A 24005-nucleotide genomic window follows, 5' to 3' on the forward strand; every position below is an offset into this window, starting at 1 on the left:
AAGGGCTGCTGCTTTTTGTTAAACTACAAAGAAAACACTGACAGTAGACAACCATAGATGGATTGATCATCTGGACATTCATCAACAATGGAAATTAATTCACTGCTTTGTAATGACTCATAATTACTTGTGACCATATTGTTACAAGATGTGCTGCGTTAATTTGGATCGCTCTCTCTAAAACATCTGATTTTACTACTAATCTGCTGCTTAGCCGTGAAAATCCTGATCATTATAAATCCTCGCCCACTAACGGTGTGTGGTGTCACACAACGTCTGAGTGGGTTTCCTGTGACTGAGCTGTGCAGATTTCAGAGGATTATCTCAGCATTCTTAATCTGGTTTTAACGTAGTTTAAAGTTCAGGCCACTAGATATCGAGAAGCCCACAGATCATCCATAAAACTACAAATTCTCACAGCTGTTTGAGTGTCAACCAGAGACGATTTCGCTCTTCTGCTTAAATGTGGTTTATTGACTTAATGTGTGCACTTTCTGGAAGTGCAAACACTTTTAAAATGTTCAGATGTTAAGACTATGGTGTATTGATTATACAGGAAACAACTTCAGCACAAGTTTTAATTTAATGTGACTGTTGTATAATCCAAACAGGGTCTAATCCAAACAAAATCTAAATTGCGATTATTTTTCACCAAAATTGCATTTTGCGTTTTTATTTCAATTTTCCTTTGCTCTAACCCCAAGTTAATAGAGGTTTCAGCCAAGGCGTTTGGTTTTTAAGGGCTTGCTTTCCCAGAGTCCATTTTTAAATGAACTTACTGTAACCATTGTGTGAAAAAGTGTTTACTTTTACTTGTATGCATGGATCTGTGAGCTAGAAGAAAATCTCTTTACCTCTCAGTGTGGCGACAAACCCACTTCAAGTGTTTAACCACCACCCAAAGGGCTGGAGGGAGAAATTTAGTGTCCTGCTCTTGTTAAACATAGTGTGATTAAAAACAGTGCCTCTGTAATTATACTGCAATGCAATTAATTGCATATATAATACATAAATGCAGAACTCGAGTTCCATGAGATCCGGGCCTAATTTTAAGCTTAGTTCAATGTGGAGACTGGTGATTCTGCAACTTATTTCCAGATCCAAACTATTTTCCTTTATCTGATGTGAACTATTGTCTCAAAAGAGTTGAAACTAAAACACACCATGACGGTAATCCATATCAGAACTGGTCTTAAGTAGTTCAAGTTAACCAGCATTAGACTTAACTCATCTCTATTTACAAAAGAAACCATCCAATTAAAATTCAGACCAATTCTGATATGAATAGTGATAATCCAAAATCCTTATTGAGGGCTACAAAAAACATTTATTTTCTTTGCACCTTACTATTACACATTCATTTATATATTAATGAGGCTGAATGTACATCTCTAAGTCTGTATCCATGTTACATCTATACTGGTGCCAACATATGACTTTTAAATGTCACTGAAACAGTTTGTTGTGTCATCAGTAGCTCAAACTATATAGGAAGGTGATCTTTTCAAATTTAAATCACTTCCCATTGAAGCTTTTTTTTTCATTCCTAATTAAACTATGACATCTCGGTTTCATGATAAAATCTGAGTTGTAACTGCGGCGGCTCACCCCCTCAGAAGCTCAATAATGTAATGTAAATGATTTGTATTATCTTACGCTGGTGACGACGATCTTCCCATTTTCTGATAAATGCCTCTCCTCGTACCCAGAAGACAGGAGGTCACTGCAAAACAAGGAAGAAAAGAAAAACAATAAATATATATCTCTGTAGCCCAGGCATGCTTGTGTTTTACAGTAGCACTCAGCCTGCCTAATTATGAGCCGCAGGAAGAGACAACTCTATTTTCAGCTAACAAAACCTACATAAAAATAGTAATATACCGGAAAGTCCAGGCTTAAAAAAAATGTTATGTAAGAATGTGTGTCTCAGAGGAGGGAGGGATAAACCAAGGTGAGTAGGAAAGGAAGCAGAAAATGCAGAATGACCAAAAGGCAGGAAATACACAGAGGATGAAGGAAGGACAGAGAGTGGCATAAATGAGTAGAAATTGGACTGCATGAGTGCCTTCTCAGCAGAGCTGGACCAAAGAATCCCAGTGGAGATCCACTCTACACATCCGAACCGAGACAGAGATGAATGAGCTTTACTGCTCACACACCCACCCACTACGGAATGCAGCATAGTAATCAGGATTTGTCCTATCTTTAGCATATAAACTATTGTTTCTGAATTGTCTTGGAGATGTGAAAGCATGTATTGTGGAAGCTCATTGTTAGAATTCTCTTATGACAGAAAGAAGAACACTTGAAAATTATTCACACCATTTTGTCCTCCAGAGGGGGGAAACATTTGTTTACAATTCAAATTCCTACAGCTGTCATAAACACTTCATAAGTTCAGCGCTACACCATCAGACATGTCAGTTTTCCCCTGAATATGGCCCTCTATTTGAGCCCTATTTATACTTTCCTGAACCATGATGTGTGTGAGTGTTTGTGAAATATATGTGCCTGTTTGGCTCTGATTTACCTAAGTGTGTATGCGTGTGACCAAATGCTATGTTGAAATCTTAGTGTGTGTGTTTTGGCCAAAGTTGCCTCTCATCCTTAAACAGGACAGAGATGTTTCTTTTTTTTTTCCCAAAATCTTTTGGCTCAAAAACCTACGTACAGGTCACAGGTTAAGATCTTGTTTCTGCAAAGATTCGAACGTGACCTCTAGCATTTATTATTTCTGTGTCCTGTCCACTGTATATTCCATGTTGCTAAGTAAGTATAAGGCCTTGAAATATGTTTACACAGTGTGAAAATTATATAACACCAATAGTATCAAGGTATCGGTGTTGCTTTTATAAAAACAAAGGGCTTTCAAAATCCTTGTTAGTGACCTGGGGTGATCTCCACTGTTAACAGTGATCTATGTCCCCTGCAGTTCCCTTGTATGGTACCAAGCCAGGCTTGGAAAACTATAAAATATCCACTCGAGAAACACTTTGAGTCTCTCTACCAAACTGCTACTTTCTGAGATGAGTTCCTAAAGCTGAAAATAAACATTATCACAGAGCTATAAATAGATGGTTCATCCTAAAAACTGCAGTTACAGTAGAAATCTTTTTTTTTCTTCGGCTTTTTTATTGTCATTACACTGTCACAAGTACAGAGCAACAAAATGAAATCTCTTCATTTAGCCCATCCCCTTGGGGAGCAGTGGGCTGCCATTGCGCGATGCCCAGGGAGCAGTGTGGGGTAAACGGTCATTGCTCAGGGACCCAGAGTAGCAGCCTGTATAAGTGGGGCTTGAATTCAGAACCTCTGGGATCTAAGCGCAGTGCCCTATCCACTAGGCCACCACTCGTTCCATGCACTCAGAGCCTTGGCTCTGATTTCTTCTTTTAAGTGTTATAAAAAATACATTAACTAATCTATCAGGATTTACTTTTTTTTATGAATTTTATGCCTAAATTTAACAACTTTGGGGGAGCAACTTAGCTTCATCACATCTTACTTACATCTATGTTAATCTATTGTCGTGGCCGCCCAGCTTTGACCACACAAAAAAAATCCACAAGGGCCACAGAAGCACCATGGTCAAGTAATTTACTTAGGCAAAAAGAAAACTATTTTCCAGGTAAACTCCTTTATTGTTTTGGTTTATTTCTCCTTAGACAAGGAAAAGGACAAACATTTTCTCCATGCTTCTCTTGCGCTGGTTAAAAAAAAAAAAAAACATACACCCCCCCAAGATGAATGCTGGTCCTACCATTGACACTATTTTTTTAAAATTAATCGACCCCAATGGACCATAACTAACCAGAAACAAAGAAACATAACTAAATGACCAAAAAACATAGTGTCAAAACAGATATAAGAAATAACTTTTTTTATTAACAACAAAAAAATTTGGATCCTACCGCTATATTTATGTTGATCTTTCAGTACTTTCACATTCTGCATGTAATTGGTAATACATTAGCTAAACTATTAAAAGGACATTTATCATGGAATATTATTTAGGTTAAAAGGCAAAGAGTACTGAGCCTTTTATAATGCTGGTTCTGAATCCCTGGATCAGCTGCTGAAACAGATAATCATTTTAAATCACAACAAAATGTTTTGTGTAAGTCTTTTAGCTCTAATGGGATGCAAATATTGCATTGTTTTTTTTCTAAACCTAACCTAATTATTTCTTCATTTATTTATTGTCAAGTCATATTATATTTTGAATAGATATTTGAAATTTATAATATGTGGTTATTTACTTATTACTGATTTTCGTTTAGATATGTGGAGCAACATTCTCGAATGAGTATGAAGATTACATGAAAGTGTCGTCAATATCTAACTGAAAAAAGAGTCTGAAAATTATTTTGCTGTAGTTTGCATTTATCCAGAAGTGCTATACAGAATATAAATATTTACTTACATGTGCAAAGAGACTATGCATGTAATGACTATAAAGGGCAACTGTAAGAAGCTATAAAAGAAATAAACATGAAAACTGTATATAGATTATAAAGGAAAGTTATGATATTGATTATATATAAATTAGTGGGGTTATAATACAGAATAAATTATGACAGATAATAGTAGATAAAAGATTTGCATATTATATAAAGCTATAGTTGAGACCTACATGTAAGTGGCGTTGGATCCATATTGGATATTTTTTTAATCACTTAAATTAAGTTGCAACTTTATGACACTTTCATTACATATTTGGTAATGAAACTCCTCATAGCAGCACAAGTAGCCTGCTATCTGCCCTGGATGTACGAGATGCAAAAGCTGCCCCTGGTTTCTCTATCCATGTCTGTCCTTAAGTTCAGGTATTTTAATTTTTGTGGTGTTATGGTCGATTGTTACATAAAACATGATATTTATGCTAAAGAAATATTTCTTTTGATAAAAAAGATAAACTTTGTTTCTCAATGTGAGCTAAAAAAGATAACCAATTCATTGCTGTTTGGTTCTTTACATGAGCCCATTTCAGTTTCTACCACAAACTTTCACATTTTCTTTTCTTATAATGTAAGTAGTTTAACTTGAAATAAATCAAATATAATAAGATTTACTGAAAGTAACCAGCAGCAGTTGTGCCTTTGGCTACCAAGAGTGTGTTAAGGACTTTTACGTGTCACTGTGAGGATCAGTTCATAAAATCTTGTTTTACTTACGCTCTCTTTACAAAAAAGTGTTATGGCCAAAGATGAGTTTGATTTCTTGGAAAAATATATATATTTTTTTTATGGTGGGATTTTTTTTTTATATGAAAAATATATTCATACCTAAGGTTGTATTTTTCAAAAATTTCAGGGTAAAACTTTCCTGCTACGATAAAATATATATGTTATTACTTGACTGATATTTACAAAGGAGAGCAAAAATATGGAGGGTGCTTCAATATTAAAAAAAATAATAATAAAAAATGTGTAATAAAAAATTTCTTGAATCCGGATTAGGTGCTGAAAGTTACAGAGGAAGCAAAAAGGTTTTTACCCGAGATGTTATATCCGCATCCAACCTCTAATACAAAAGCACTCACCTACAGGGGATGCTCTCTGCACTGATGGGCAGTTTGCTGTTGCCATAAAATATAAGTGGATAAAAGGGGTGGAGAGAGATGAAATGGAAAAAAACTGATGAATCATCAATAGAGGAGTAACTGCTCAGGAAACAGGGAATGTGAGTCTGAGATTTAGAAAACAGGAGGATATAGTCTGAGTATGCAGCTCAAATCCCAGGCAGATATCACTATATGCTCTGCTGTTAGGATGTTTCGAGGAACAAAAGATCAGCTACAACATCACATTAACACCACTACTGATCTAACACGGTAAAGTCTTTATGTATCTGTATGTCTTTATGCGTCTTCAGACAACATAAATTTCTTTTAATGCACACATATGTTTCTATGTCCAATGGTATTTGGATGGGAGACCACCTTGAAATGCCTGGTGCTGTAAGCTTTTGTTCTGCTGAGAGGTGTGTTTACGATTCAGAGCTTGTGATCTCTATCCGGAGCCATGCTGAGTCTTTACACTTGGGGGTGGGGGGGAGCAGCAGCACTTCAAACTGAGGCGGCAAGGTAGAGACACGAGGCCTCTAATGGACGACGCTGATAACAGATTTCATCGTTAATTGTGGTGGGATTTGAATAAATTACTTGATGGACAAGAAAGGAATAAAAAGGAGCTGGAATAACACTCTACCATCACCCCCCACATGTATCTCCCGCCTTTATTGTTAACACATGTTAACACCTGTTTTAGCTTAGCTCTGACATGAGAAAATCTAATAAATATATATTCAGTCCACTTTATTTACATACCTCATTATAAAAAAAAAAAAAAACATTTCCAAAGTGCTTCAGAGTTTAATAGAAATATAATTAATACAATATAATATGTGTTAACTCACCAAACAACACTATGCAAAGCTCTAGAGTGCAGGTTTCTTTATTTTTTTGTTTTCAAAGAATAAATTCTCCCTCATGATTTTTAGTTTTTTTTCTACCAGTTGGGACTTTAATTGACATTTTACTAATTTTCAGTGAAGTGTCTGGACATATTGGAGGTACATTTCAGTGTTTGTCAAAGCTACTGTCGCTGTTTTCAGTTCTGTCCAATTTCTCAATATGTATTGTAAAAAAATTAAACCCAAGCAGTCTTTTATATTGTAAATTAAATAAAATAGGGTTGACAGATTCACATTAAATCTCTCCCATTTTTTACATTTGCATCAGTTACCTGATCATAAGGAACTCTGAAAAAAGGATAATTTAGCAGAAAGCCAAACAAGTGTCATTCGAAGACCCTGGTAGATTAAGGAGAGTCATCATTAAATTTAAAAGCTAATACATTACTAAAAGTGAAACTGAATTATGATTACTCAGAAGACAAGAGAATAGTGAAAAACTGAGATCAACATGAAGCTGTAGGATCTTCAAACTAGGACTTTTGCTTTTCTTTATTTGAGCAATTTCACTAATTTTCTCAAAGTAACAACTTTAGAGTTGGGTTCTTTAAAAACTAAATACCCATATTGGGAGAAAACCTCCTAAAATCAGAGCATGGGTTCTGAAGAGAATCACTACAGTGTGAACTCACAGACGATATCCCCCCACATCATCTGTTACGTAATACCTCTCTTATTTTTTTTAACTCGCACCATCTCTTTCTGCCAATGGTGAGGTAATATCCTGACGAGGTGAGGTAATATCCGCTCATTCGGGTAAAAGAAAATAAAGAGGAAAAACAACTGAGTAGCTCAAAACCAAAGAAAAAATAGAAAAATGTTGTTGGGGCTACATGCAGTAGTGAAGAGGTGCAGGCGCACAGCTACATTTGAGTACCTAAGTAGCAACAGAAACCCCATGAGACAGGCTTTCTTCTTCTTGCTTTTTTCCCTTCTTCATCAAAAATAGATTAATACTGCCCCCAAAATCTTGTTCGGGCTGGTCTTAAAATCTCTGTCAGCAAGCAAATTTCCCCAAATAAAAGTGTGAATTTTCTCGCTTTCAATGATTTCTGGAACAGACTACCAGCATCCCTGTCCCCTAAAAAAATAAACTGTCCCTTTAAGAGCAAAATACAGAGTAGTTAAAATCATTTCCCTGTAATTTAAATACTTGAATATCCTCAGTTCACACATATCTGTTATATCTGGATCATATCTAAATGCTAATGCTGTGTTGCTACAGAACAAATCATTTTAGCCCCTCATTCGATGTTTGTGACCTTCTTTCTCTCTTGGCTCTTTGCATATTTCAATCATCTTTTTATCTTCCACCGTAGCGGAAAGGATTTCTCTTTGCTCTGCTGCCAAAATAGCATCTGTTGGAGACTCAGGATCCAGCTGTCAGTCATACCCAGGAGGTTTCAGGCCCAGGTCCACAGACACTCCAAACTCACCTTACAACATGTTGCACCTTATGTACAGCACTAAACATTAAAAGAGGAGGGTTTTTTTTTCCTTCCCTATGCTTTGGTTTCAACAAGCCTTCATACACAGACACACAAAGAAGCAGCAATAGGGCCTTAGTTTTAGAAATCATCCAAAAAGCCTTATGCAACTTTAAATGACTTGAGCATTAAGCGCAGTGAAACCATCTGCCTGTCATTGCCTTCAAACATTTAAATCTTTTTGTTGTGAGAAACTATGGGCAAAGAAATCCACAGTGACAGCCCTGTTTGATCTCCTGAGATATCTTTCTCCCTCACACACACACATCAAATTTCGTTTCTCCTCTAAAATTCCTCTCACGATCTGTTACCAAGCACTGAGATGAAAAAACAGGGCACTAAAAGGCCACTCTGGCAGGATGTTCATGCTTGAGTAGAAGTGGACTGGCCACAGAGCTGGGGTTGCAGGCGCTTTTAATTCTCTCCCACGCTCTTTTGAAAGACTCCCATTACTAAATATGGCATCCCCAATATCACAAACAACAGCAGCCATCTAGAAAAAACACAAATCTCCAGAAAATCTGCACAATCCATAGTAATCATATAGGTCTCTTCATAGGAATTTGTCTTTTAGCCTGAAAGCAAAAGGGAAATGCTACACAAACACCTGTGCATGCACTTTGTCTGTGGTCCATAATGAGGACGGAGGGGAGCCAAAGAAGAGAGGCTCAAAGGTAAACAAGGATTGAGCTCGTTGGCCGAGGTTGACGCAGCAAGATGGGGGAAACCAGGGAAAAAAAAAAAAAAAACATAAGTAATGGAGAAGGAGGAGGAAAGACCCTTCTTCAGAGAAAAGGCTGCAGCTGCTTTCACCTGCCTACAGTCCTTCAACCATGTTTAGATCAACCGTCTCTCCCACTGAGGCCTCATTAAGGGTCTCCAAGCTATAATTCATTCACTCTTCAACCTCTTCTCAGTCATGCCATTTCACCCGAAGACTCAATGGGAATTCTCCCCCAGTTGCAGAGGGAATACTATAGCTCATAAACAAGTCCCATGGAAGCAAATATAACTCAAACGCTAAATTAAATGCAATTGTTTCATCCTCCTCCACTGCAACCATAAGTTAATACATAGGGTGCAGTGCACAAGCCAAAGAGATTCAACTCCTTAATTATGCAATGACAGTGATTTTGTTGGAAGTTAGTATGTCTAAGTATGGATGGGTATTTAATCCATGCCGAATTAGGAAAGGTTACAGTTACTGTGCTTCCAGCCATAGTGCTTAAATCGTTTTCATGTCGTCACACATCTATCTGTTTGCTTGTAACTTTGCTCCAAATCTATCATGCAGCTTCAACTAGTTTAAAGACTGGTAGGTTTGATGAAACAATCTATGTTTCACAGTAAGCCATACTTTAAGTATTTTTCGTTAAGCATTACAGAAGAAATTATAGAACAAAAATGGGGCAAACATTTCAAAACCTAAGCTTCAGTAAGCAAAATGGGTCTATTAGGATATTTCAATCACTGTCCTAAAATAAAAGCACAGGCTATGTTAGTATCATGATGTCCCTTAGGGAACAGATCTAAATTAATCTAGCCTTGATTTGAAACTGAAACATCTAAGGACTTACATTGGTTTAAATGCTAAGAAATGAAATGCACCGTCTGAAGCTTTAATGTTCTGTATTTATCAAACTATTTACAGGGCAGATACATTAAAGTAATCATTGTCAAATGGAGATTTGCTTCTCTTTAAAAAAAGAAATAATTAAAATAAGTTTTGCAGTATTTTGACATCTCGTATTTCATTTTTCAAAATTAAAGATCACCTGACCATTTAAAAAAGAAAGTTAGATGAAACCACTTAAAGCCTCTGGGATGTTGAGGTGAGTAAATAATCATCACTGTATAGGATCCAAATCTTTAGCCACATGGGTCAAAATCATCAAGTGGAAAGTGGCCATGGGCTGCAGAAATATATTTTTTTACCACCTTAACAAAAAGCAAAGCACACAATAAGTCAATAAAACTAATAAACTCAAAAATTTCCTATGAAGTGGATATGAGAATCATTGTTTATCTAAAGCATCAAAAGGCTTTTGGTTTGTTTGCTTTATTAGGTCTGGGGAGAGGGGAACAGATTTATTTTTTCTAGTCCTAGGAAACAAAAATTGTCCATTTTCAACAACAACGGCCTTTGGGTCATTACATTTAGAAATAGTTTAATAAATTAGTTAATTAAATGCAAAATTGGATATTCCCAGGTCTGGCACAAATATTTAGTATTCTTGACTTAGGGATGTTGGCTGCAAAAAACAACTTTTCAGAGGTGGCAAATGGGTCCGAGACCACACATTGGGCACCCCTGGTGAACACTGCAAGAACTGATCTAAAAATAAGTAATACATACAATATCTGTATTTTCCCTTAATTAGAGCAGGTAAATAAGATGGTCTTCCAACGGAATGAGTATTTTTACATTCAAAATAAGATATTTAGATAGTATGCACTTGCAATAAAATATTGTTTTTTTTTTTTCTTACTTTAAAAATAAATAATTTAATTGGCAAAGCCTCACCTTCTTAAATCAAGGAAAAATACACCAAATTGATTTTCTTAGGAGTCAGGAGATAAAGCAATGTTATTACAATGTTATTGCTGCAACATTTCAGCAGAACTTTTTTTTTATGTTTTAGTTCAAGCCTGTTTGGTATTTGTGGCTTCTCTAAAGTTAGGTAGACTAAGCTTATACATATAAATATCCAGTTTCCACAAGAAAATATTTTGTTATCTCATGTTAACAAAGCAACACAAATAATAATACCACCTTCTAGAGACGTTATCTGAACAATTGAGTTAACCTCAATGCTGGATTAGATTTTAAACCTTGATGCTCATTTAAAACAATACACCACGCTTGACAGATGGCAAAATGCACATTTAGCTGCATCAAAAATAGACAAACTACTAATCAACATCTGACTCCAGGAGTGCAATAAAACAAAGACATCTGCACAAGAATAATCAAAGTGATAGAAAGGTTCTAATTTTAGAAACTGTTGAACGTGACGTCTTCTGCATCCAGCATCAGTTTCTTGTTTAAAGGGAGCTGGTCTCATCCATGTGACTTACTCTGCTCTCGTCTATACATATAAAACCCAATGTAAACATAAACTCTTAGAGCAGAGTTTAACTGCATAGTTCTTTATGTGAAAGGAGCGTCTGAGTAAACGTGTTCTGAAATAAACTGTGAGCATTAAATTCCCACACACACACCCGATTCCCCCTGTGACAGTTATGAGCCTAAAGATTCAACAGTGTGAAACTGATATGATGACACATGAATCATCAGGGAGAAAAATACTAGCCTGAGGCGAGAGGACAAGAGAAGAGTGGGGAGAGGAGAGATATTGGAACTATTTCAACGACCTCTGCTTCGTATTTCTCTTCATATGTGCTGAACCTTTTTAGACCTCACATAAAGATTCACAGGACCATGAAGGACTTCCCCATGCCTCCTCTTCCACTTCCTTTCTTTTTGTACTCATCTCTCTTTCCCTCTTTTGTTCCTCATTGAGTTCACAGTAAATCAGATCATAGGCCTGCGTAATAAAGGACAGACCTTGAAACAAAGAGGAGGGAATAAAGGTTGGAGAGGAGGGGACAGATCTGGGATGTTGAAAAGTGAGGACAGACATGGATGAATGATGGACATGTTGGATATGGGACTTCTTTTATTTAAAGATCTAAAGTTCACATGCAAACAGCAGAGGGACAAACCAGAGGCAACTGCAGCATCTTTATTATCCAAGGCAGGTTGCAGGCTACTTGTGTGGCTAGGAGAGATCATCAGTAAAATTTTCTTACCAAATATATAATGAAAGTGCCATAAAATGGCAAAGAAAACATAAAAGTGTGAGATGTTGCATGGTGGACAAGCACCATAAATAATAAAAGACAAAAGACTAATGTAAACATTTGAACCTGGAAGCATGCTCAAATAAGTACATACCAATGCAGGCCATGTGGACTGTGGTTGTTCTGCATTTGGGTAATGATTTAAATCATAAATCCCAGAAGCATTTAGACTATTAGAGGATTGCCAAACATTATAGGAGATAAATTCTCTCTAAAACTGCAGATCAAAGTACGATAAAAGGTCAAAGCAAGCACAACAATAACATATTTCTCACAATTTCCACAATTACTTAAAGCCACCTACCAGCAATAACTATCATAAGTGAAATATATTTCTGGATGTAATAGTAAAAATAAAGGGTCTCCTAAGCAAATCCTGCAAGCTTATAATATTCCTGTTTTTTGGGGGTGGAATATCCTGATCTCTGTTATTAGTGGCAGTGATGCTAAAACAGCAATGGATATATTTTGATAGAAGAAAATAAGGAAAAGAGTGTAGAAAATGTGGAAGCTGTCTTTGAATAAGCTGTCTTGGCCCACTTCAGTGTGACTGTCTGCAGATCCACCTGCAGATGGATAATATGAGTCAAATTCAATACTATTTCACATTTGATCTGTAAATGTTATGTTCCCCCAATCAAAGCCAACCCTGGCAGCGCTGTAACTACCTGATTTGGCAGCACAGAGGACAAACAACGACTGCTTGACTTCCTCTCTCCTTGTTACAATGTGCACTATGTCTCCAAACTTAAAAGAGAAATATGTTGGATTTTCCTTCTCTTATCTTAAAAAATAGCATTTTATTGTTTTGTTTTTTTAATCGATATCTTTTGTTTGGAATCTAGGTTGTTTGTTTCTATAAAAGGCATCTCTCCTGTTTCGCTGTCCTTTCCCATTTTTAGTAGTTTTTGACATTATCTTCAAATGTTTCCGTTTCCCCATTTCACCTGTTAGCAATCAGCTCCCTCTACCTCAGGGTGAATGCATTCTGGTTCATGGTTAGTTATGTAACGTTGCCTAAGAGCAGTTTGTTTGGTTTGTCTGTAGTGTCTCAGCTATTTAAGTCTTGCCTCAAATATTTGATTAATCTGTGCCTTCACTTAGGTTCTTTAAACCACTCCTCAACACAACATAGCTCCAACTGTATTTAGCAACTCCAATATCAGAGTGTAAAATTATCCAACCGTAAACAAGTGTTTTTTGTCCTCTTTCCCATTCTCTTAATTTTTCTCCCAAGTATTGATCCCCCCTCTATCCGCTAAGCCTCATGCCTGTCAATCTATTCTTGTTATCTCTAATTAAGACACTTTAGGTGCCTCTTATGCACCTGAGACCCACCAACCCACGCAATGACTCTGCAGCTAGAGCTCTGCAGGATTACATTTTATTGATGACTTGTTCCTTCACAGTGAAGCACGAGTCATGTGAACACATTCATCAAACCGCTGAACCAAGATGTTTGTCAAAGCCCCAGAGGCCGCCTGAAGGATCACGCGAGTGTATCCGGACGCTACAGAGTAAAAGCTCCTCCCAAAAGCATTGTACAGACACTCAAATGCTCACACAGCCATCACCAAGATAAATAATGTATCCAACATTGCTTATAATTGTCTCCAAAATTAGAATGAAGAAATGTCTGCATGCAGGAAAAGCAGAAATGACAACACTAGATCGATGTATAGATGTATGAAATGTATATAAAAACACACATACCTCACATGAAAATCATTTTTAATTAAATGTATCATACATAACTGTACATAATGTTTAGATGCATGTAAAATAATTGACTCTGTTAAAAGGAAATTAATTCTTCTATACTACTGACTGAAAACTTTGATAACAGTACTTAATAATAAAATGTACCAGTATCTAATACCTGTGACAAGCCAACTAGCAAATATTGTTAAACTTCTTCTTGGCTGAGCTATTGTTGAAATGTTAAGGTAGTTCAGCAGTTATGATAGCAGTGAATACGCCAGCTGATCAGTTTGGTGAATTGTATGAATTTTATATATGGCAGAGTAGAAACCAAAGCCCCAATTCACACAGAAACACCCATAGACAGACACGAACGCAATCTTCATTAATGCTACGGCACCATCCATTATTCAGACAGAGCAGGTGGGGGTGGGAGGGGTGAAACTGAGAGGAGAGTGGGTGTGGGGCAACCAAGGGCAATGTAGTGCATGTACGTACGTGTGTGTGTGTGGGTGTGTGTAGGAGATGATTAAAAAAGGGGGCAACCCCCAACCCAAAGCAGCACGCTCCAGTCCCATGAATGGCAAATTGCAGGACTTGCTAAGGATGGAGGACAAAGACCATAAAGGAGCACAAAACCCGCTTCCCTCCTCTCTCTCTCAATAGACCTTTATAATTCTATTCATTCTAACGAATAAATAAGCACAGCAAAAATACACTCAACACACCGTATGGAAAGAAAACATTATAGCTATATAAATATCTCATTTTGGACAGTTATAATAAGTTATATTAAGTAAATGAGGTGGGGAGATTTTAAAGGGAATGTAGAAAGAATATTTCATGAGGTAATGAATAAAAATAAACTGAGAATGGAACACTAATAAACTCCATCAATAGGTGTAAGATTATGGAACATAAATATGGTAAAAATCAGAGCTGTAAAACATCCAAAGAGTTGATAAAACCTAATTCTGCTGTAAAGTTAACAAATCTGTGAGAAGCAACTTTTATTGTACATTAATCAAAAGCTTTCACACTTATTTTTTGACTATGCTCAATGTGAGCTGGACATCTGCAGTAAGGAAGAGGCTATGCTGGGGTGTTGAAGGGGACACGGCTACATACCCGGATGCCACCTATCCAGGTATGTAGCTCTATTACAGAGCTATAAAGCTTCTGCACTGTATTCTTGCCATGGATTATTTATTGATTGATTACACAGTTTAGTAACCCTTTGAGACTGATTGATGTGACCTTGAAATAATTTTGTTCCTGATTATTTTTTTTGTATCTCAGAATGATTTGATGCTTTTTGAATTCTTTTGAATACCATTGTCAGTATCATGTACTATATATTATAATAATGTTGTCAGATGGACTCCATTAGGGTTATTTCTTGATTCTACAACTTTAGCAGTAGTAATTAAAAACCTTAACTTAAAAAATCATTGCAGTTAATTTGTGATTTAACAAAGCAAGCAAGTATTTGTTTTTCACAAAGGGGGCAGGTTGATAAAGTTCCCTATTTTATTTTAAAGAGGAATGATAGATTTTTCTGATATTACTGCCACCAAAACTTAAAATTGCTCGAGAATTGTGTTGCTCAAGCTCTCACTAAACAAGTTATTATTATTATTTTTTTTTTACTTTTTCCACCTTTCCTGCAGTCACCGTGGATGTCTGATTTTAGCTGAATGCTGATCGCTTCTGAGTATTCACACAATTCATCGCGGATATAACACTTTGATTGTTTATTTGACGTCACATCTTTTTATGTTTTTCTTTTTATGTTTTGTTGCTGTTGAAAGACGAGGGCAAAGTTTATGGTTCAGATGTATACCTCAATGAATTGAAGAAATAAAGCCATAAAGGTAGAAGGTTAACTATTTATTCAATTGTAAATAATTTAAAGAAATTATATTACACTAGTTATGTTAAGATCTTTTATTCTAGGTTTCGATCCAATCCCAATATTGGTTTGTAATACAATGCTTTTAACTACAGTAAACATACAGAGCTGTTTTTCACACAGAGAGGCACATACAACTATACAATGGTAATTCCCCACCTTTAGTTGCTATAGGATTGATCATTGAAAAATAAGTGTCAAAAGATCCTTAAATGTTCACATTATCAACATAAAGATCCACCATATTGTTAGGCATTTGTGTGTTTCTAAATTGCATAATCTGCACAAAACGAACAGTGTTACGTTAGGGTGCAAAGGTACAAAATGTTACTTTTGCCAGATATAATCTGGGTTTTATCCAAACAATCTGAAATCCTTTTCTGAGAAATCATTGATGTATGTCAAACATACAGATGGGACCTGCGTGTCGGACTGAGTCTCACATCTTGGGAGTCTGAAACTATAACAACCTACATGTGTCAAAGAGCCACAAGGCATATGAATTTCTAACAGGACACCTACGCTCTCATTATTCACTGTATGAGGCTGAACACCATCTCTGAATAACGAGGAAATATGACTGTAAGTTCTGTAGTCCTGCAGACAGACAGGGGAAAGCTTACCTGTCTTGTTTGCTCACAGTAACAGAAGAACAAAGCAAACATCCCCCAGTTACAGAGACACTCATTGATAATAGAGATGACCAAAAATCACTGTTGATCCACTCCGCTACAGCCCCATACTCTCTTGCACCCACACATCCTCATCAGCTGTCTGGATTGAAAGCTATCTGTAAACAACATCAGCATGGCTGTGAAGTAAGGCGCACTTTCACAGCGGTGTGTAGGGAAAGAAAGACAGAAAGCATAAAAAAAGAGGGATAAAGTAGGAGAAACAATAATGAAATGATCTTAAGATCAAGAGCTTTAGAGGGACTGGGGAAGAGGAAGAAATAAATACTTGCAGAGAATTGTAAGTTAAAATCAGCAAATCCACTACTTATATGGGAAAATTCATTCAATTAATTCATCCATCTAAGCTTTGTAGTACACACTGCACATATAGCAGAAATAAACATATATACTTAATCCATGTGAACATCATTGCACTGCTGTGTCTGTGCTGTTACACTTTCTTTTCTTTAATGTTTTATTCTATAATACAAAAAAATCAGGAACCTCTTTACCGAGTTAAAACATGAATTATCAGATGACATGATTACATCTGTGTTGTCCAGGCTTTTGGACACAAAGCGGCTACGGTTGTCGGAATACACATTTAAGGCTGTGACACACTATGGTTTAGAGTTTGTGTGAGTAAAATGTCCAGTAGATGACAGTAATTCTTACAGAATATCTCATTATGAAATGGGATCACAAATTTGTATTCCATGTACATTACGTCTAATCCATAGAGTTAAAGTTATACATGCAGGGTGGAGTACTTTAACCTTACCCCACTTGTATTTGATTAAATATTCCTTTAGAAGAACAAAATGCCTTTAATCTACCTAAAAATCTGAAAATATATTTTCATTAAAAGCTTTCCAATAAGATTTGCATCAAACTTGGAAAAGGATAGGTCGTTTCATCGGGAAAATGATCATGCATCATGGGTGTTAAGGAAAGAAGAAAGCAGGCTTGCATTAAACTTTAAGAATTACTCTTTAATATACTGAAAATCTGTACAGTAATCCTTGAAAGGTTGGGTCTGCCTCAGGGAACCAAACATTTTAAATAAGCTCTTCCAAGTTAGGTCAAACATACCAGATGTTCTGTAATTTATCCCAAACTGTCAGTAAGCAAGAAAAATCACTAAATAATAGGGAGGTGGATATATGATTAAGCAGGTCTGTATAGTGTTGTTCTTCAGTGGATTGGTGTAAACATAAAAACAAAAAATATCAAACATCTGTCACCAGATATTATTTTCAAAATGTTCAATCATAAAAGTTAAAATAGTTCATTAAAAATCTAAATCTATAGCACAGTTTGTTCCAGTGATCATTTCAGGTTTTTGAGCAGAATTGTGTGTGCCTGTGTGACACAGTCACAGCCCTGACTGGTTGATGGATCACTCAGGGAGTGGGAGGATTTATAGAAACAGCTCCCTTTCAGACCTGGGAATTCTTGTAAAATTTTGTTCATCGAGAGAGCAATTTCCGCTGTGATTAACAAGCAGGAAGCATCGCTGTATGCATTCACAGGCTTTCAGCTAGAATTTTGATTGGTGACTCAGGACACCAATGCCTATAGAGGACTGTGTGTGGAAAAGAGATGAAAAAGCAGAAGCCTTTCAGGAGTAAGAGGATGAGGGACAGAGGAAATGAGGAGCGAGCTTTTCCATCAGCGCTGCTCTGATCAATATCGGTGTCTGACAGAGACGCTGTAAAACCTTTATCGTAAATCACTTCCTATTATGATGTAAACTGTAAATCACGCATGCACTCCAACACATAATACATTCAGACACATATAAACCATGGCTATTCAGACTAAAACAGCCAGCTTTGGCACACAGCAACAACTTTTATTAATGTGCCTTTTAAATGACACTGAAAACGGATGACACATTTCACTCCACACAGAAGGACGAAGCTGATCCTGCTCTTCTGCACCACAGTCCCCTATTATTATAGTTCATAGCAGACTGTTTATTGCTGTTTAACCTTTCCCTCCTTTTTCTATAACATGGGCATCTTATGTCCTACACCTAGACCAACACAAAATAGCAAATAACTACATGTAGCAGTGAAAAGTTAGAATGCATAATAAATCTTAAATAAATCCATAAAACTGAGATGTGCATCTGTATTCAGCCTCTATAGATCAACACTTTGTAGAATTGTTTTGAATCCTAAAGCAGCAAGTCTTTTCAAGTTGGTGTCTGTCAAAATTCCATATCAACGGATTTGTTTAAGAATAAAATTTCTTCCCAAAAAATCCCGGGCTGAGTCATTTCAGACACTGTCTGTTCATCAGTTATCGTTTTGTTCTGAACCCCTCCATTGTAGCACCAGCTCCGAGTTTAGATCCATTTATTTTCTCTTCCCTCAGCATGATACTACCCCCACTATGAGGCTTGTGTGTTGAGGGCGATGTTTAGTGTTAGATTTCTGCCTTGTGTTGTTTTTGCTCGTAGTCATATCCACTACATGGTTTGTGGTGAACTGGGAAGACCACTTCTTATAGTTTTCTTCTCACCAATCTCCTGCAAAAGGCTTTAATCAGCTAATAGCTTCCCTGCAAACAGTCACTCCCACTTAAGTCATGGATCTCTGCAGCTCCTGCTGCAGAGATTCATGGATGGTGGACTGAAAATCACCCTGAGAGATGTTTAAAGCTCTGGAAAATATTCAATAACCCTCTGGAGGGTTTAAAAATAAGGGATCAAATGTCTTTTTTATGTGCAAAAAAAAAAAAATTGGTAGAATTGCTTTCTACCAATCTTGTAATAACTAAGGGGGTTAAAATACTTTATACTGTAAATTCCCACAATTTATTTTATACACGTTTGATAGTCTGAAATTTAATGAGAAACATTTTTAATCCAGAAATGTCATTTTGAACATTGGGTGGACTGTAAAATTTGTTGCATTATCATATTTCACCGGCTACTTCAAATATTTAGGCCAAGGTATAATTTGTCTCTGGGATGGAGGGACAAAGAGGTCCAGCAGAGACAGTGCTTTCTGAGGAAACTTAAGCCAGCATCCTTACAGCACACAGAGTTGTGGTGAAGAGTGTGTTGAAACACTTTATCTCATTATTGGGAAGTGAGAAGAGCCTAAAAGAGATGTGTCCTGATATTGTCAAGAATCTGCTTCACTATCCTCACAACCAGAAAGGAGCAGATCTGCTGCCATCAGAGTGGGTACCAAAGTGTCAAAGGTAGAATCACCTAAAAGCTCCACAGCTTTCTTTCTCAAGCTATTAAAATGCTGGACTGCTTATTAAGATTTATATTATTCTATTAGTGTTTTATTTTATCTGCTTTACTTCCTATTCAATGATACAGTACTTAAACCTGATCTGCATCCAGAAGTCATTATTTATTACTATCCTCAGATATAATGAAACAAAAACAAAAAAAAAATCCTCACAAAATGCTTTAGTAATTGTCCTGACTCAACATAATGACAGATAAGGCAGCTTAGATACATTCAATTGAGCTTTAGAAGACAACCAGCAAGCCGATACTCACTGATTCAGTTCCACATCCAGGATAAATGTTTTTCCAAAAGCATCAACTTGAAAGGTGGCCTGGGATACATGCTCCATCTGAAAATGCAGAAAAGACATTTTATGTGCTACCTGCAAACATTCACAGTGCAGCTCATTAGAATTCACATGGATCAGCCATCCGCCTACATTGATGGATGGCTGCTTGTTAGTTTAGCAGCATGGATCAGCAGGAAGGAACCTGCTTTCATGAAGTCATCAAGGTGAATTTTATTTGTCTGGAGCTGATCCACCACTTTTTTTTTTTTTTTTTTTTTTGCAGACAAGCCAATTTTTCACAAATTTTGTCAACTCTATTGCTCCTGTTCCCCAACAGGGATATAAAAACAACCAACTAACCTGATAAATTTTATTTCTCAGAAACATCTGTGCCCATGAAGCTGGTTACTTTGCAGTGCATTGATGCACCAGAGAAATTAAGTGCTTCCTTTCTGATCGATTTGGATGGAGCTTGGTTTATTTCAGTGTTGGGAAGCATATGGTGCTGGCTTTATTGCACACCCACTGGGTTCATGAAAATGACTAAATATAATTCTTGTGGGTTCAGAAGACACCTTTGAACACCCTCCCCCTTCAGCTTCAGCCCTAAGGCTTCCTTTATTATCGAACGGTGAGGTATCAAGAGGAGGAGGGGGTGGAGACTTTTTCTCTCTCCAGGAAATGCCCCTGTGCTCACCCAGAAATGACCCAGACCCCCCTGATGTCCACAGGGACCAGAGGCTCTATTGTTTACTGAAGCGTGCCAGTACCTAGTCAGAGCACATAAAGCAGTATGTGGTTTTTTACTTAAGTGCCTCCCAATATCAATGCAAACATGGTGATGTCATTTGTCATGGCAGAGGGAATTTGAACATCGAGGAGCTACCAGGAACCAGGGTCAGTTGAAGCATCTTGACAGAGCGCAGACGATCATTAAGAAACCAACTCTGACTCTGCTTACATCGATTTCTGACTTCAGCTGACCTGACTTTTCCCTCCAGATTGTCTAAGTACAACTGTAAGAGCCATCAATGCCTGAAGCAGAGAAGCGGCCTAAAAAAGACCCTAAAAGCACGCAGAAAAAACACGAGCACTCCGCTCCACCTCCCCCGCCTACTTCTCATTTAGCCTGGTTTGTGCGTGAGACTGAAAATAGGCAATAAGACCCTAAAAATAACTTACCACGAGTCACACCTTTTAAGAACTGCTTGACAGATTTTTTTTTTGTCCCATTTATCTAAAAACAGCCAATAAACTGATCAAACTTTGTAGAAATGACATCACAGCTTTCAACTCTCTGTAGATAAGACGGCACAGCCCACACCTCACTTCAAAGCCGCCTCCTCAGTTTGAATGCATTTTACAGTTCTGTGTAAACGCTGTACAACTGCATATAAGCTCATCTGGGGCTGCAATGAGGAACTGTAACACTTATTTGAACAATGTTTGTACAAAAAGAATGTGATTTAGTTACATCTTCACTGAGTTTTTCCTTTTTTATTAAGAAACAAAAGATTACCTTGTTGGAAAAAAAAACTATGCCTTAGAAATAAAGCGACCAGCTGTGCTCTTATCTGCCAAAAAACAACTTATATAACACAAACTGAAATAAATGAAAAAATGCAAGTCAGAATTTAAAATTTTCAAAAAGTTCTAGGGGATACAGAAAGAAACTGATGAATACACTCACAATAATTTTAAGTTGTGCATTTTTCATTTAGTCAATTACTAAATAACAGCAGAAAAATGTGAAAAAACATATTTTTAGCGCCCTCTGCTGGATATCCAGTGCTTTTTCTCCTTTTTGATATAAAAACATTGAATTATTTATTTGTTTTTAATTTCTTGTACACTGCTGTTGGTATGTAAGTCACATGGGGAACTAATATTTGGATTACATTCTATTTCCTCTTCAATCACGATGTCTGCATATTCTTTTGACAGAGACATGATGAGATATGAAGAGACAGGAGACAGCTGCTGGGACAGTTGGACATGAATTATCAAAATAGTAATTGTCTTTCATCATTAGTACTTTAACAAAAGCAGTGTGTCTCCTGTTTATGGACAATCTAGGCAAAAATATCTGATCTGTAAATAAATACTAAGGTTACCTAATACTAAATTAAAACACATTAGCATGTTTTCTGTTGTTTTTTTCTTATTCACACAAAGAATCAGCATCTCCAAATTGTCCAAATTCAAAAGAGGTTTCTCACTCACTTAGAACTTCAAACCCAACATGGCTGTTGAATTGTTAAAACAATGATATCTGCCAAAATACGGCATTTATTTGCATTTCTGTCAGCTCATTAACCTGTTCACACACAGAGCATGGTACAACCTCCATTAATGAACATCCTATGCAAGTGTTTGAATGGAAAATATGTGAAGAGGTAAATTGATATAGATTAAACAGAAAAAAACAGCTTGCTTTTAGGCAGATCAATCAGTGTAAAACATTGAATCTATTCCTTGAGTTTGGTGTCATTCCCGAATCCACATCACATCTTTAAAGGTGAATAATATCGCTCAAATAGTTGCTCAAAATCAGACCTTTTTTGTGATGCATATAAAACTGAGGCTAAGGCAAATCATACCTTTACAGTTTGTAATAAAAAAAATTAAACCAGTGGCACATGAAGAGCTATCAACTATTTATGAACATGTTTTTTGTGTTTCTATTTTAAGAGATAGAATGAACAAAATGTTTATATTGCTAATACAAGTTTGCGTCACGATTATTAAATAATTCCTTGAACCCCAGTCAGCTTCGGCAGATGGCCGCTCACACTGAGCCTGGTTCTGCCGGAGGTTTCTTCCTGTTAAAAGGGAGTTTTTCCTCTCCACTGTCACTACAAGCATGCTTAATGTGAGGAATTGCATTCGAGTCAATGAGTCGATGCAATCAACTGGTTTTCCTTAGATAGAAAACTCTGAATCAATTTGACTGTATGATCTGGTAAATTTTAAAGTGCCTCGAGATGAAATGTGTTGTGAATCGACGCTATATAAATAAACTTATTGAAATTGCATTAATGTGTTTTTGACTTGCAACCAGGACGGACCAATATTTAATGTGGTATAATTTCCAGATCCACCTTTTATTTCAATAGATTTGCACTATTCAGTTCAGCTTAAAAACAGCTCGGGTTATTAAAGGATAAAACAGGACTTATCTTAGTATAATATCAGGTTATGCATATTTCTTAAAGCATACATGAAAATTGAGAACAGGTTAAAACGGATTTGACCATCTTTTAAGTTATGAAAGCAATATTGACCCAGATAGTGCATCTAATCAGTGAGGATTGCTAAAGTGACTAAATCTTTCAGTAGTCTGTTTTGCTTTTTGTTATTAAGTGTTATTCCGCCCCCAGACAACAAGCAGAGGAGGAGATGAGTGTGCAAGATATAAACAAACTGTCCTGCAGGCATCTTTCCAGACAGAGACTCCTCTATCCATCCTTGACAACAAGAAAAACAACACGCGGTGTGTACCTGCGTGGAACCCGGGCTGGCCTTCACTCTGGTGCTGAGCTCATCGTGGGTAATCTGCCTGTGGCTGTGCCTGCTGTACACGAGGCGGAGAGGCACCGTGTCCTCCTTCCCCACGAACCTGCCCGCATCCCGACGAGCCTTCAGGCTCGACAAGGCGTCTCCTGCACAGAGAGTAAACACCGACTTCATTACCAGCCTGTGCAAGAAACCAGCAGCGATGCATGAAATCTCCATGGGGTTTCACTGCCTATTGTGGCATTATACTTCAGGTTGTAAATAATCAGATTCCTCAAAAAAAAAAAAAAAAAAAAAGTGTATAAATAAGATTTAAAATATTAAGATAAAAATTGCATCACAAACAGTCTGAGTTACCATTTGAGGGATGAAGGCTGCTCTGGTGACCGACGTGGATCAATCCACAGACGCACAAAAGGGAAATCCACCATGGCATCCTCAGCATCATCACCTTCCTTTCTTTGGTAGGAAATTAAAAGCAATGCAGTATATCCCAAAATATGAACCTCTCGCAGCTCTGCCTTCGCTAGGGGAAGCGGAGGGTCTGGTTGGAGCAGTCCGCCTGATGGTGGGCCATCGGTGGGTCGCTGACGCGTCTGAACGCAGAGAGCGGCTGAGCGCGGATCGGTGGGAGGGAGGCAGAGAGGGAGGGGGACACCTCCTTAAAAACACCAACCTCCAAACGTCTCTCTGCAGAGACGCCTGATGCATAAATATGAGCAAAGGGAGGATGGAGACAAACTACGGGCTTCCGGAGCTGATAGAGGAGATCTGAGGTGACGAAGCGGAAGTTTGCTTCCGATTCGGAGAAAGAATAAAGGGCGATTTCCC

General features: G+C 37.2%; 1 protein-coding gene across 2 annotated transcripts in view; it reads right to left on the reverse strand.

Annotated features, from left to right (window-relative positions):
- adam22 (ADAM metallopeptidase domain 22) overlaps positions 1–23921 on the reverse strand; it is a 71585-nt gene extending 47664 nt beyond the window's left edge. Inside the window, exons 1-4 of one of the 2 annotated variants that reach the window (XM_015392893.1) lie at positions 23532–23921; positions 23160–23320; positions 19642–19718; positions 1657–1723 (exon numbers count right to left, since the gene is read on the reverse strand). In XM_015392893.1, coding sequence (XP_015248379.1) covers positions 1657–1723; positions 19642–19718; positions 23160–23320; positions 23532–23622 — 396 coding nt within the window. In that variant the 5' untranslated portion in view covers positions 23623–23921. The remainder of the gene's footprint in view (positions 1–1656; positions 1724–19641; positions 19719–23159; positions 23321–23531) is intronic. The other variant, XM_015392894.1, reaches the window with a different exon arrangement.
- Positions 23922–24005: the final 84 nt, after the last annotated feature.

This window comes from Cyprinodon variegatus, unplaced genomic scaffold (genome assembly GCF_000732505.1).
Source record: "Cyprinodon variegatus isolate N-32 unplaced genomic scaffold, C_variegatus-1.0 Scaffold613, whole genome shotgun sequence".
In the NCBI taxonomy this organism is placed as follows: Eukaryota; Metazoa; Chordata; class Actinopteri; order Cyprinodontiformes; family Cyprinodontidae; genus Cyprinodon; species Cyprinodon variegatus.